General features: G+C 31.7%; 1 protein-coding gene across 2 annotated transcripts; it reads right to left on the bottom strand.

Annotated features, from left to right (window-relative positions):
• Positions 1 to 411: 411 nt before the first annotated feature.
• Positions 412 to 7,250, bottom strand: LOC148601674 (plasminogen-like). 2 transcript variants are annotated; one of them, XM_088556017.1, is made up of 4 exons: positions 7,097 to 7,250; positions 4,785 to 4,937; positions 2,466 to 2,636; positions 412 to 830 (listed from the first exon to the last, which is right to left on the bottom strand). In XM_088556017.1, the coding sequence occupies exons 1-4, from the start codon at positions 7,194 to 7,196 to the stop codon at positions 568 to 570; spliced, it is 687 nt and encodes a 228-aa protein (XP_088412143.1). In that variant the 5' UTR covers positions 7,197 to 7,250; the 3' UTR covers positions 412 to 567. The 2 variants fall into 2 exon arrangements, with proteins under 2 accessions (XP_088412143.1, XP_088412144.1); XM_088556018.1 differs by having other exon boundaries at positions 4,917 to 4,937; positions 7,097 to 7,249.
• Between the last annotated feature and the right edge of the window lie 6,367 nt (positions 7,251 to 13,617).

Genomic DNA, 13,617 nt, shown 5'->3' with positions numbered 1-13,617 from the left:
TCTTGGTTCCCTTGATTACTCCTTAATACACTTCAAACTTAACATAATTGTTTGTTATAATGATCTGACGATGTTTTTTTTTATTTGCGTATTGCTTAATATCAAATGATCGTATATTTTTCATATCTAAATATTGTGACAAATTTGAAGTTTATTGGACAAAGGATTCTCAAGTTACAATGTAAGGTGCAACATGCCAATGCAGACAGTTTGTATACCATTATACGACCTATCTCTGACTGGCGGACAGTTTGTATTCCATTATATGACCTACAATTGACGGGCGGACAGTTTTTATACCATTATACAACTTATCTCTGGTGGAATATTCTGTGCTTAAATTGTTTTATTTATGGTGGAGTTCAATAGGTGCATACTCCACATCACAAAACAAAAATAAATAGAAAGAAGGAAAGGTGTGCCAATATTTATTCTTTTAGAAAACAAATGCATGATGAAACAATATTTTGTTTATTTTTACAACATTTATCCATTGTCTGATTTTAATGATTCAGGCTTTAAACATGGAATGTCTAGAGTAAAGGTAGACTGTATTTGAAGTAATCATTATCTGCATTCTGGGATGTGACATAATTCAAATCTGACGTTAGGATCAGTTGTATAACACCACGGTATTCTTTCATATGGCGGACCAGGATTTCTACAATAGTTACTTGACAGGTCAGCCTCGTTCTTAGGTATATGCTTCGAATTCCGCCTATGGGGATAATCAAGATTCCATGCTTGACACGTGCGTCCTGTTTTGGTACACGTGTTTTTGCCATTGTAAATAGAACCTCCATTTTCATCTAATTTGTAACATTCTGTTTCTGTAAAAAATGATCATAGCGTAAACAGGAAAATTTGCATTACATGTATTCATATTTTAAATACATATGTAAATATGCATTTCGTACAAATTTTTGTGCCTATAAAATCCCTTGAAAACGAATTATGTAAAATTCATACTTTTTATACTATAAAACCTAACGAAGGCCTATAAGTACCATCATATATTATTGACATTTTCCGTCATCAATTTGTTGTCATAAACACATTCTTTTAATATGTTTTTCATGTCGGTCCTAAATATATGAAAAACACATGAAAAGTGTTTTCAGGCGTTTTTTAAAACATGAAAACATGTGCTGCCATTTTGCCTGTGTATATAGCAAGTCATTACTGTGCTGTATATATTTTGATTACTCTACGCTGTTTACTTTCATTTAGTAGATATGAATTACTGCATATAACTTTGATAAAGCTCGACGGTTGACTTTCAATCTATCTAGTTGCCATTTTAAAACATTTATAGAAAGAACAAAACCCTTAACAGAAACCCATATAAAGATGAAGGACCTATCCATGCACGCTATAAAATTCATACAATGCCAATGGTACAGATGATTCATGTTGCAAAAAAAAAAATCTGATTTTGAAATCTACAAACGCTATATTTTCAAGCAACTACAGTCATTTCATTTCTGTATACAAAATCATTTTTGCAGTAAACCATACATTAATCACCCACTACTTTCAAACAAGTCAATAACGATAGCTCTTGTAAAGTGCCAATTTCATACACGTGCACATTCTTTATAATTTTCATTTCAGAACTGATATAACGGATCTACAAACTAATGCTATTTTAGTTTGATTAGTAGTTTTTATCAAAAGAAACTTTGTGGGTTTTTGACGATGCACTTCCTGTCTTCACTACTTAATACATAATGGGTTCGATATCGCTAATTAATCTTAATATAAGATGTTAATAAATTTGTAGTCATTTTTCATATAGCAGATATTTCTTGATATTTACCCTCTGCAAAATCAAAAACAGTAATTCACACTATGAAATAAATTGAGTAATTTCGCCCTCCAAAACGTCATAACACGAATATCAATCCACCTATCATTATGAATCATGAATCAAAACTATATTATAAATAGAATAATCAATACGTGATTTCTGAGATTCGGAATGACCGTATCCGGACGGAAATTAATTGACAGATCTTGCGACTTCTGAATTTTGCTAGGCATAAAAATGACGTATTCCAGGTTACGCCAGTAATACTTTGTCAACGTAAAAAATGTGAAATTGCATCTTCAAAAAGGAAAAAAAAGATGCTGACATACCTTCAAAGTTTTGCTTTGCCAAATTGCACTGCAGGCGAAAGAAAGAAAACCAAGCGTCGAAAAATACCATTTTTTTGTTACCGGAAACGTGTTTTACTACCTCTATCACAAAGCGATTGATCGCAGGAATCACGTATTGGTTATAATAAATAGCCAGAATAGAATTTATCGTGCCAAGAACGTTTAAAAGATTAATTCGTGAGCGGAGCAAGTTTCACAGACTTGTTATATTTAAGCGTTCTGTGGTGTCTGTGATCATATTTTGATTATTCACTCTTCCCAATTAATTATCCCATTAATATTATGAGATAACATGCAACACTAACTTGATGTTGAAATGCTAAAATCCCTCCATTTGTTGTTTCCATTGCATACAGATACAGGACAGTAGTCGTCTGAGACGGTTTCCTGTTGTGAAAGCGATGTATAAACACGGAATGTTCTATTCGTGGTACAAAATGCTCCATTATTTACCGCGGGCGCAATTCTACAAAAACCTGAAAAAAAGGAAGATAAGGGAGCAACCATTAGATTTCTTGGATTTTTCCCCCTTCTGTACAATAACTTATTTATTTTATTGTTTACTTCACATTTCCTGGACTTATGCATTTGTTCATCCCCCTTTTAAATATACATAATCTTTCTGTCTTTTAATTTCAAATTTGAACCTAGCCCCCCCCCCCCAGCCCATCCACATAAAATTCAAATGGTTGCTCACTAAAGACTTTTATACATGTTTGATTTCGTTTCACAAATATATGAAAGGAAGATAAGAATGTAGCGAATTATAGAAAAAATAAGTACGGATCATTTTGACAATATTCGATCCTGTGGCAAAATTCTGCTCTCTAGTGTCTCTGACTGTATAATATTTATGATTCGAACTTAGCATAACAGATAGGGTTTGATGGACTCTCCATGTAGAATTCAGGCAGATCCACCCAGTAAGTTTCTTTCCACAATTTTTTATCTAATGAAATATTTAACCCAGAAGGAAATCATAGAGAGCAAGGATTTTTCTGTATATATGAATTTAAATTTCCCTAACATATCAACCATATAATGAAAAAAAAGATTGATTTCCCCGTATTTGAAAAAAAAATCTACTTTTTATATCTACTTTTTATGTATGTCTTTCAATCTTATTAATTCAGAAATTTAGAGACCTACATTATTTTCGAGGAAACATGAATTTGTGATCTCTAATGGGTGAAAATTTTGGAAGTCAAATTTGGCATATGCCACCAACTGCATTTGTCTTTCATAGACACCTTCTTAAATGTTTTGTATTAATTTAAGCTCAAAAAGCGAGTTACATTACAAATAAAGGGAAAATAAAGGGAATGGTATTTGTAGTTGCTAACAAATATTTGACCAACATCACTTTATAGCGAGTGCAGAACATCGGCGAGCAACACTTTGATTTTTAAGCAAATTAAGTATTGAAGTTTTTATCCTGAACTTTATTAACTTTCTCTTTTTTTCAAATGACGATTTGCAACTTGACTATTTGAATTAACATTACTTATAGGCGAGTACAAAGGAAAGGGCGTGCCACTTGCGCTCAAAAAGTTGTTTTGATTATAAAAATTCACTGGAAATCATTGGAGTCGCCCTGCCCCTGGTCTAGTCAGCCCACCTTTTCCGGAATATCTGGATCCACCGCTGTTAATCTGCAATTGTGCAAGAATCCTTATTTTCATTTTGCAGTCAAATGTTTAAAAGTTAAGATTGAAGGGGATGTCCACGCAAAAACCAGCCAGCAGGTGGCAGATGACAAATTTTGTTTTCACAAAAATTTCATCTATTTCATTTCACATATGCATTTTTTTTTTCAAAGTTGAACGTAAATCATTGAATAACGGTGATAACTCTTTCATTTTGTGCAAAAAAATGGCTGCTTTCGCAGGAAAGTTTAAATTTATTTAGTGAGAAATCCATTGTCGATTAAAAAAAATATTTGTACTTTTGGAAATATACATGTTATAAACATTACATTGGAACAAACACGCAGCAGGATAAAATTTACCATGTACTATCTTGATCATAAGAACTGCATGGTCTCTAAATGGACAGTCTAATGTATTTTAATACTTGCATCCACAAATTTAGGTAATAAAATAAGGACGGTGAAATCATAAACGCCCCGAAGAAACATTAATTCAAAACACCTTTCATATTTTATATAATATAATAATATTAACATTATTAATTACTTATTTAATTCCAAATGGTAATATTTGCAATGGTATACGGTTTATATTGTCCTTATGCATTATCCAGATTGTCATTGTCTGAAATGTCTATAGGACGAAATGTCTGGCATATTCGTTATGAACTACAGGTTGTCATGGTCCGAAATGTCTTGGGGTCGAATTTTAATGTATTGATAAGCGGATACGTTATTTTCTTTAACATTCGAGTGCCATGTTCTCGGAAAAAAAACGAAGATTCGATTTGTAATCATGGAAGCTAGCAAATGTTTTTTGAGAATGATTCTCAATTGCATTAACCAAGAATAAAACACAAAAGATACGAGAATGAAGCTGCCATGATGTTATTTTTAGGCTCCCGATTTTACTTGCACTAACCGGATATTGATTACATGCATCTTTAAATTAAAACATTGTAAAACATGTACATACAATCGCTTTTATCAGCTTTCGTATTTTTGTCCTGTCTTAAAACTATTAATAAAATGAAAGTAACAAGTATTGCCGTTATAACTGATCCCATCCCAAATCCGGAGAAACAACCAAGTACAAATGATTTCTTACTCCATCCTTTAGGTCGTTCATCTAAAAAAATAAAGATACATTGTATTAAAGTTAAACCTCTATTTTAATTTTGTAAAACGTAAAAGTAATCACGCATTCATATATACGCAGCGTATAACACCCATGGTTATATTTGGATTAGAGTCACAAATCGTCAATGACGATTTCCGGAGTGGAAGAAATTGATTAAAACCGCTTTAAAGCCTTAAATCCGCTTCAGTATAAAATGACGTTTGAATACGTTTTAAATGGAAATAAATTGAATGCATTTGCTGGTGTATAGATAAGTGCATGCTTTGGATAGGATCTTTTAGCATAACGCCAGGCTAACTATTTCCTAGCAAGAGGATTAATCTAGGTTACGCTATATTTCTCATCCAAAACATGTTTGACATGAGAAAACCATTTGCTTTCAAAACCAAAACGATACGAATTAATATGACACAAATTATACAGTAATGATAAAATTTTACTTTCATTTTCATTTACTTAACTGCATCAAACTGTTATCATCTTCAACTTAATAGTAATTGCAACTGGATATCTCCCTCGCTCTACATACACTGAATCAAATTTGGCGTAGACGGCTTAAGTATTAAATGTGACAACAACTTTATCAAACAAACCTAACTAAAACACTATCGACTGAATATCTTTTCCTTATTTTTCATAACTCTTTAATACATGATTTTAGTTACTTTATGATCTGTGTTGTGTGTGTCTGTTTTCCATGTCTGGTCTTTGTCCCTGGATTACATTCTTTTGATTACTGCTATAACCTTGGTTCCCTTGATTACTCTAAAAACGGCTTTAAATGCCTGGTTTTGTAAATATTCCCTAGCTTCTATTAAAAAAAAACTCTCCATAAAAAATATACCTAGGTACTTGTAATTTCTAACTATTTCAATTTTCTGATTGTTGATTAAAAAAAAGTTTCTGTTTTTCTTCCTTTAGAAAGGACAAGAACTTTTAGTTTTTTTATATTAATTTTCATTTTCCATATTTCACAATAATACGGAAAAAAATATTTAGCAAATTCTGAAATATACTAATTTTCTGCCAAAAGATCTGAATCACAAGCATATGATAGCACAGCAATTCCAACTCAATTTTTACGTCTTGTGAAATAAACTGAAGACATAAAAAATTATATCTTTTAAATATTCATGTGAATTATTTTGAAAATAAAGAAAAGAGCACAGAATTATAAATTTTCACACTGTCGAAGAACACCAATTTCACAAGCAAACATCCAAGAAATTTGACTGTTATGTACAGTTGTAGATTTAGCATCTGTATACATATTTTATACACCGCTAGTATCCTGGTTCCCTTGATTACTCTCATAAAGCAGCTATACGAAAATGCCCACATATTTTACCGGTGTTAAACTTTTAAAAAATCAAAGATATAGATAAATTCGTATTGGCTGTTTTGAAATATTAATCCAACAGAGCCTTAATTGTAAAAAAATCAATGAATTTTAAGAAATACTTTTTATAATGTATATGCTTCAAAGATCTCTTTTTTAGGTTTTCTGTTAGTCAGGAAAAGCGTCAATCTCATGACTGAATGACTGAAACGGACAATACTGTGGAACATACGCTAGGAACTTATTACGGCAAGAATAATTGGATGATTCACGAATGCCGAGTGAATTACAAAATATGATCATGAGCGCCGAAGTACGCACAGATTTAACGAGTGAGCAAAACCTGTTCCGCGCACGAGTTCAATCTTCAAGCGTTCTTGCACGCGTTGATACCTATAAATATTTACGATTACCAATTAATAATTCTATTTATTATATCTTGATTTCTAGACTTAACAATAATTTTAAAATTTGTGACCGGCTGTTTATTTTTGTTATGTTGTTGCATTTTGCCGGAGATAGTCCGAGAGTAAAATTCCCCTTTTTTACTTCACATTGTGAATTATCGGGAATTATGTACAGAGGAAATTACATTCAATAAATGAACTCTATTCATGTAATAAAGATCTTTGTAAATATTGCGATAATTATGAGTGTTGGCATGAAATATGTTTGGCAATAGTTTTTTTTTTTTTAAATAAAGATTCAATGGAAAAAATCTTTTTTTTTAGGGGAGGGGGTGGAGTGGTGTAAGCCAGGTTTGTCACATTTGAATTCGCATCAGAGAAAATAATAAAATATATCTTGCCTTTTTGTGTTTTGTCCGTATGTTGCCTATTTCTACTTTCATCAGTGATAACATCGTAACCATGTTCCGCCTCGTTGGATGAAATTGGCTGCATGTACATAGTCAGGCTCTAAACATTAACGTTTTATTTGAAAAATGACATTACATAAAGATAACATACAAAGTTATAGATAGATAATTGACTTTTTCCGTCTGACGGAGATTAATAATTTACGTTTTTCCGGAGACAAAAACAGGACCAAACAAAAACCAAACAAACAAAAAAAAAAAAAAAAACAAAACAAAACAAAAAAACAAAAAAAAAAAAACTTAAGATTACAGGTAATTATGTATGGTATTAAGTAGTCAATTTAGAACTAAATTTTGTGATTAAAAGAATTTAAATTGAGATTGTAACCTTCCACGGTATATTATAATATAAAGTGTATAAATTGGCGTAGACAGGTTATTTTGAATCAGAAGCAGGGGTGCTCCCGTGAGCTAGCGATATTTTTAAAAGGTGGAACTGGGTTGGTTATACATGCATGCTGCAACACTTTTCTATTTGTTTGGTTTTTTTTTTTGTGTATGTTTCTTCAAAAATACAGAACGCGCATTGTGCCATAAATGTTTTCTTTCTGTGCCATTTGTTATATAACTCGTTACGTTCTTAAAGACGAAGCAAGATAAACTAGCCATTTTATATTAGAAAAAAATATTTTCATTAAGTACCTGTCAAATAAAATTTAGACACTGCCTATGGTAAGGTGTATCATGATGTAGAAAAACGCAGAGAACAAACTATGCTGTTTCAGTATATGTGTGCTATATTTTTATGTGACAATAGTCCTTTCTCTATTTATACCTGTACTTTTGAGAAAATATCCCACTAAAATTAACTAAATCAATCCAAATCAAGAACGATAACTCTTGCGAAGTGTTAATTTCATGTACAATCTATATAAATTTTATCTCAAAGGCGTAACACCCAAAAGAAAAACTAAGACTGGTTATTTGGTCTATGGCTGTTTTTGAACAAGAACTGAAAGATTTGGTTTTTGACCTGCAGGAATCACCTCCTGTCTGATTATTTCAAAGACTGCTACTTTCATATGTAATTATAGGCAAATTTACAAGGAAATTGATAAATAATCAATTGTATTATTAAACATGAGTTGTGTTACAACATAAAAAACTGCATTGCGAAATACCGGTAATAAAATGTAACCTGAAGGATTGACTTCCATATCAATAAGTTTTATATATCTACATAGTTCTGTTTCTGAAAATACCATTAACTTTTCCAAATTTAGTTAAGTTATTACCATTTATACATTGAGGCAATAACCTATTTCGTTCCGTCACAAAAAAGACCAGTCAGTGTCCCCATTAACGCAGGAATAGCAAGGATGGCTTTTCTTTGTTCTCCCTCCCAATACGTGTATATTTTCATCTATTCGCTTCCATCAGAAAATTCCAGTAAAGTAATGGATATATTTAACTTCAATAAAATTATTAAGTTCGATTTTAAGTTTACTTTTAGGATTCATAAACCTTTTGACGTATTTTATATTTGGAAGACCATATTTTGAAATTATTTTGAAGGTCTTTCATTTTTAATTCAATGCAAGGTATTTACTGAATAATTACTGGGTTATTCCAAATATTTCCTTTGAAATATGAGACAATCTTCTGCTTTCAAAGCCATAACTATGATTATATGTAACAATTTATAAAGTAATGTTGATATTTTCCTTTTTTATTTACCAAGCAGCACTAAGATTTTATCATCTCCAGCTTAAGGTGAAACATGATATCTTCCTCGTTCGCCATAATTAGAATAATATTTGGCTTCGACTGCTTAAGGTTTCAAATGTGTTTACAAAAGCCCAAATGATTTTTTTTTTTCAAAAATATCTAATGCTTTGCAACTCTTTCAGACTCGTATATAAGGGTCGGGACAACAATTCTAACTGAAATTCTATTGACTAATTATTTGCTCTTCATTGTTTTTAATTCTACAATGGCTTTAATTTACAGATTTTGTAAACATTTTCTTGTTTCTATACATACCGTATTCCTTGAAAAATATGTACCCAGATACTTGTAATTTAGTTCGAATTTTTGTTGCACGTTGTTACTTTTAAACATAAATAGGTATTTTAAAGTATAATGATTACCAAAGGGGTATTTTATTTCATTGTTGCATAGTTTAAGAAGACAAGAAGATGATCTTCATATAGTTTGATGACACAACTCAACTGATGTTGGCTATCGAATTTTGTGGAGGTATCGTAAATGTGTCATCCACGATACACAATGCTTGATCATGGTTTAAGGTCATTTTGATCCGACAAATATTACAAGAGCATATAATTTCGACATAGAGGTGTAATAGAACTTTCACAAGAGATGATAGTTGGTTTCTGAAAGCAATCCTGCATTTAGTAATATTAAGAAAATTGATATGTTGTTGTTTAGGTGTGGCAAAAACCCATTGGAGATATCTTTACGTTTTAAATATTGACCATGCCTCTTAATTTTATTATTTTTGCATTTTCATGATAGACAGTCTCCCTTGATATACTTAAAATCTCTATTGGTGTTGACCAGTTGAATAGTTAATTAATGATTTCAAACTGAAAGGGGTTAGTTGGTGGAATGTTTCTAGAGTTAAAGCTAATGATATAAAGTTAGTTTTGTTATTATTAAAATTGAATGAGTTAATTTGACAAATTGGGATATTTTGTCATTTAGTAGCAGCGCCTTTAAACACAAGTGTAACTTCGTGTATGCCTTTTCGTCAACAGAATGGATCGAAATTGACATTTGTTCATTTTAACGTGGATCGTTATGGTGTATCCATCAGAATCCATGAAAGCAGATTTATTCAACGGGTCATAGTTTTCCATCCCTCGTTTGTCTACCCCGGACTTGACTTTTTATGAGCAACTCGGCGGGTGTTTCTAGAAAAGCAGAGGACGCTTACCCTACCGGTGCACCTGGTCTATGCTCCCAGTTTTTAGTTACTTTATGTTCATGACCAGACAGACATGTAAAACAGACAAACACAACAAATAACATAAAACAACCAAAACAATACATACAAAGTAACAAAAGTAAAGTAGCAACTCCACTAAAACCCTGGAACATGGACCAGATGCACTGGTAGGATAAGCGTCCTCAGCGTATGCTTTGCTAGCAACATCCGCTGAGTTTCTCATAAAAAGTCAACTTTCATAACAAATTAAATAGGAATGATGATGATTTTGATTTATTTCAATAGTTAATATTTCTAGATACCTGAAACATCCTCATACAGTATTTCATTTCACAGGTGGTCGGTTTTGCTCATATCTGTTATAAAATAGATGTTAATGAACGTAGCAGATTCCTCACAAAAGAAAGGTCTTGCAGCAGGGGCATCAATATCACAAACTTCTAAAAGCACTAAAAATTTCACTGCTGCAAAACTTTGATACAAAAATAAAATAGCAGTTATTTTTTTTTGATAAAGACAGCATGGCTCACACAGTTATAAATATAGTCTTTAATGCACATTCTTCCAAATAGATTTATACGTAACGGATGAGATATCAAAATTTTTGTATATAATTTTGCTCTTTTCGATAGCTATATTCTATTTCTAATATTTTTTAGTTTTGTTCGACGTAAAATCTTATCATTTGAGTACTTGACGATACAAACTAAATCCAGTCTAAGGGAATTTTAGTGACCGATTTTATGTACTGAAAGTTTTGTAATTTCTTTTATATGTTCTGAGCAAGCTTTCAGAAACTTCGAAAATTACTGTAGATATATCGTTTTGTTCATATGGCGCAAGATGGTTCATATGAAGACCTTTTGGAGATCTCTGGAAGTATTAAACATTTTAGAAATAGGCTATACGCTGTTGCATTTTTTGTGCTTCACCATATCTTTTCTTTTTCCCATTCTAGCAATTCCATGTAAACATACTAGAAATTAATTCGTGCAGTTACATAATTGCAATTTTGTCCTTGTTGTCAAGACTGTTTAAATATTTAACTCTCTGATAAATGATATTTTAGTGGTATATTGATATAAACATAAATTCGAAATTGGGGTTTTGATCAAAATGGAAGCGTACATAGTTGGATTAGAGGTTTGAAAACATAAATGATTTCAATATTTAATCAATATTTCATTTCAGGATGCATGTATATGATATTTATTGCTTCAAAATAAGTCATTTATGAAAACTTTTCAATGAACAACCATTCACGAATATTTCCTGTTTAGTATGTATTGAATATATCAAAAAGATAGCAATATGTGGTTTAAAATGATATAGAGCGTCCCAAAATCATCATCAAAGAAACTTATAATCCAGATTAAGCCACCAGAGCATTTCTGTTGTAACCCTGTTAATCATTGGTCTATAAATGTACGTCTCCGTACACTTCAATTTCTGCAAGTTCTTCAAGTTCTTCATACAGTTAGCTGAAATATATAAAATACTTCATAGAGTGTTTTCCTTTAATTGTAATAGTAAAAAGAATATCGGGCTATGGAGAACTGTAAGTGTATGAAATAAAAACACCTCATATTATAATCAGTTTATATTAATGTTATATCACTAATATTGATATGAGCACAACTTTTTCTTATGTGGAAAGGTAAAAAATCTCTTACAATCAAATTTCCTTCGAGAATCAAATTTCAGTTTAGCACATTTACTTAATATATCAACAATGTTCTAAAAAAATTAACATGACAAGGTCAATTCATTATATTAAGTGCGTAATCGATAACTTCCGCTTTTCTGCACCCTCTTTACAAAGCAAGTCTAGGTATTCCAGTGTCTGAGCTTACCTCTTCATCATACAGACTTCTAACAAGTATTTTGGATATTGGTTATCTCAGAATACTCACACAAATTTGTATTAATGGTCAATACGAAGAAACAATTTTTTCCACTTCCGTTTGTCAACAACGGTATAAATGCTTAACACCACACATCATAAAATCGTCACGAACAAAATTTCACGTATTTCTATGTAAGTTTGGTCTCTCTACTTCAGACAATGATTGTGCGCTTCCGTCCGTGTAATTGACTCCAAAACTCCCCAAGAATCTTTACAAACTACGCTTCAAAGCTGAATCTACAAACTGTACCACCAATATTCTTTGGAAAATATTAACTTACAGCTGTCAACGAGGCTCCTCTCTCTTACCACAACACTTGTTACCTCCATAGTGCTATTAATTAAATGTGCATTCTTAAGATTCGAAAGATCTTCTGCAATCCCTCCATGCTTGATTATCATCGAAATATACAAACTTAAAAGCAAATACTTTTTTCAACCCTTTATACTACAAGTCCATGTATAGATACTCATTTAAAATCCTGCCACAAAAAGGAAAGTACTATTGTTCGTGTGGTAACCTTTTTGGGGTTTTCGTGGACAGGCCAAACAACGAAAAAAAGATCTCAATTGATGTGTATACTGAAAAACACAAAACCACGAATTCAAGAATCCACGAACTTGTGTTTCTTTCATAATCCACGAAAATTGGTATCCACGAATTAAAGAACTTTCACAGTATACATCGTAGTTACTTTAAAAATATGGAACACCTAGATACAAATCGAAGTTTTTGGAAGAGATCAGATCATCTATACCTTGAAAAAAAAATCCAAATTTTATTCAAATATACCGAAAAAATGTTGTCAAAAGCTAGCATTTTTATCGTAAAAATCTAGTTTTAGTGCGAGTCTGAATTTTTAGTTGACCCAATCCAAAGGAAGTAACATCTTTTGCCAGATCCTCAGTTTCCATTGTATAAATGCCTATCCATCTGCACAATTCGCTTTGTCATAGTTATACTTTCGTCACGTGACATTTCATAAGCCACTAAGCTGGTGTTTTTTAGAAAAGCGAAGGACGTTTACGCGACCGATTTATCTTGTCTATGCTCCCATTTTTAGTGGAGTTGGGGTTGCTCATCGAATTTTATTTCTTTGTTTGTGTTATTTTAGTTATTGCACGTTCTTTGCATTTTCTCTGTCTAGTGTTTATCCTTGGAATATGTTCTTTTGATTTCCGCTAAAATCCCGGTTTCCTTGATTACTCTTTGAAAATTTATCAATGAACAACAATTCACGAACGATTTTCTTCTTACATTTATTGATAATCTTGTTGGGACGTAAAAAAAAGCTAAAATTTGACATCGACAAAACAGGTTTGCATGATATAGATTTAAAAAATGACCAAGCAACATATATCATTTCAAAAAAAAAAGTTAAATGTATTTCATATAGACTTCCGAAAACTGAAACTCCGGATAATTATTGTGATCCGTTCGTATTCGGTCACAAACTATCTAAGACGCATTTTGTTGATGCTTTGTGACGTAGAGTGTTTAAAATCAGAAAATATTTTTTACAATACACTGATCAATATGTTACATATTTCTTTTGTTCATTAGTAATTTTGTTAATGGAATATTTATTCTATGTAAATAGGGTTATATGAAAAGGTACAAAAAAGTCACTGAAA

The sequence above is a fragment of the Perna viridis genome, chromosome 12 (assembly GCF_037379345.1).
Source record: "Perna viridis isolate PV_CMFRI_1.1 ecotype Kerala chromosome 12, ASM3737934v1, whole genome shotgun sequence".
Lineage (NCBI taxonomy): Eukaryota > Metazoa > Mollusca > Bivalvia > Mytilida > Mytilidae > Perna > Perna viridis.
Note: the sequence above shows the minus strand (reverse complement) of the source record. Positions and strands in the feature narration are given on the sequence as shown.

What these genes read in the sequence shown, in the direction of transcription:
- LOC148601674 (XM_088556017.1), bottom strand. Translation starts at nt 7,196, where the DNA reads ATGTACATGCAGCCAATTTCATCCAACGAGGCGGAACATGGTTACGAT. An exon ending in GAAAGCTGATAAAAGCGATT is followed by an intron (nt 2,637 to 4,784) that starts GTATGTACATGT and finishes CCTTTTTTTCAG; the next exon opens with GTTTTTGTAGAATTGCGCCC. An exon ending in TTTTAGCATTTCAACATCAA is followed by an intron (nt 831 to 2,465) that starts GTTAGTGTTGCA and finishes CATTTTTTACAG; the next exon opens with AAACAGAATGTTACAAATTA.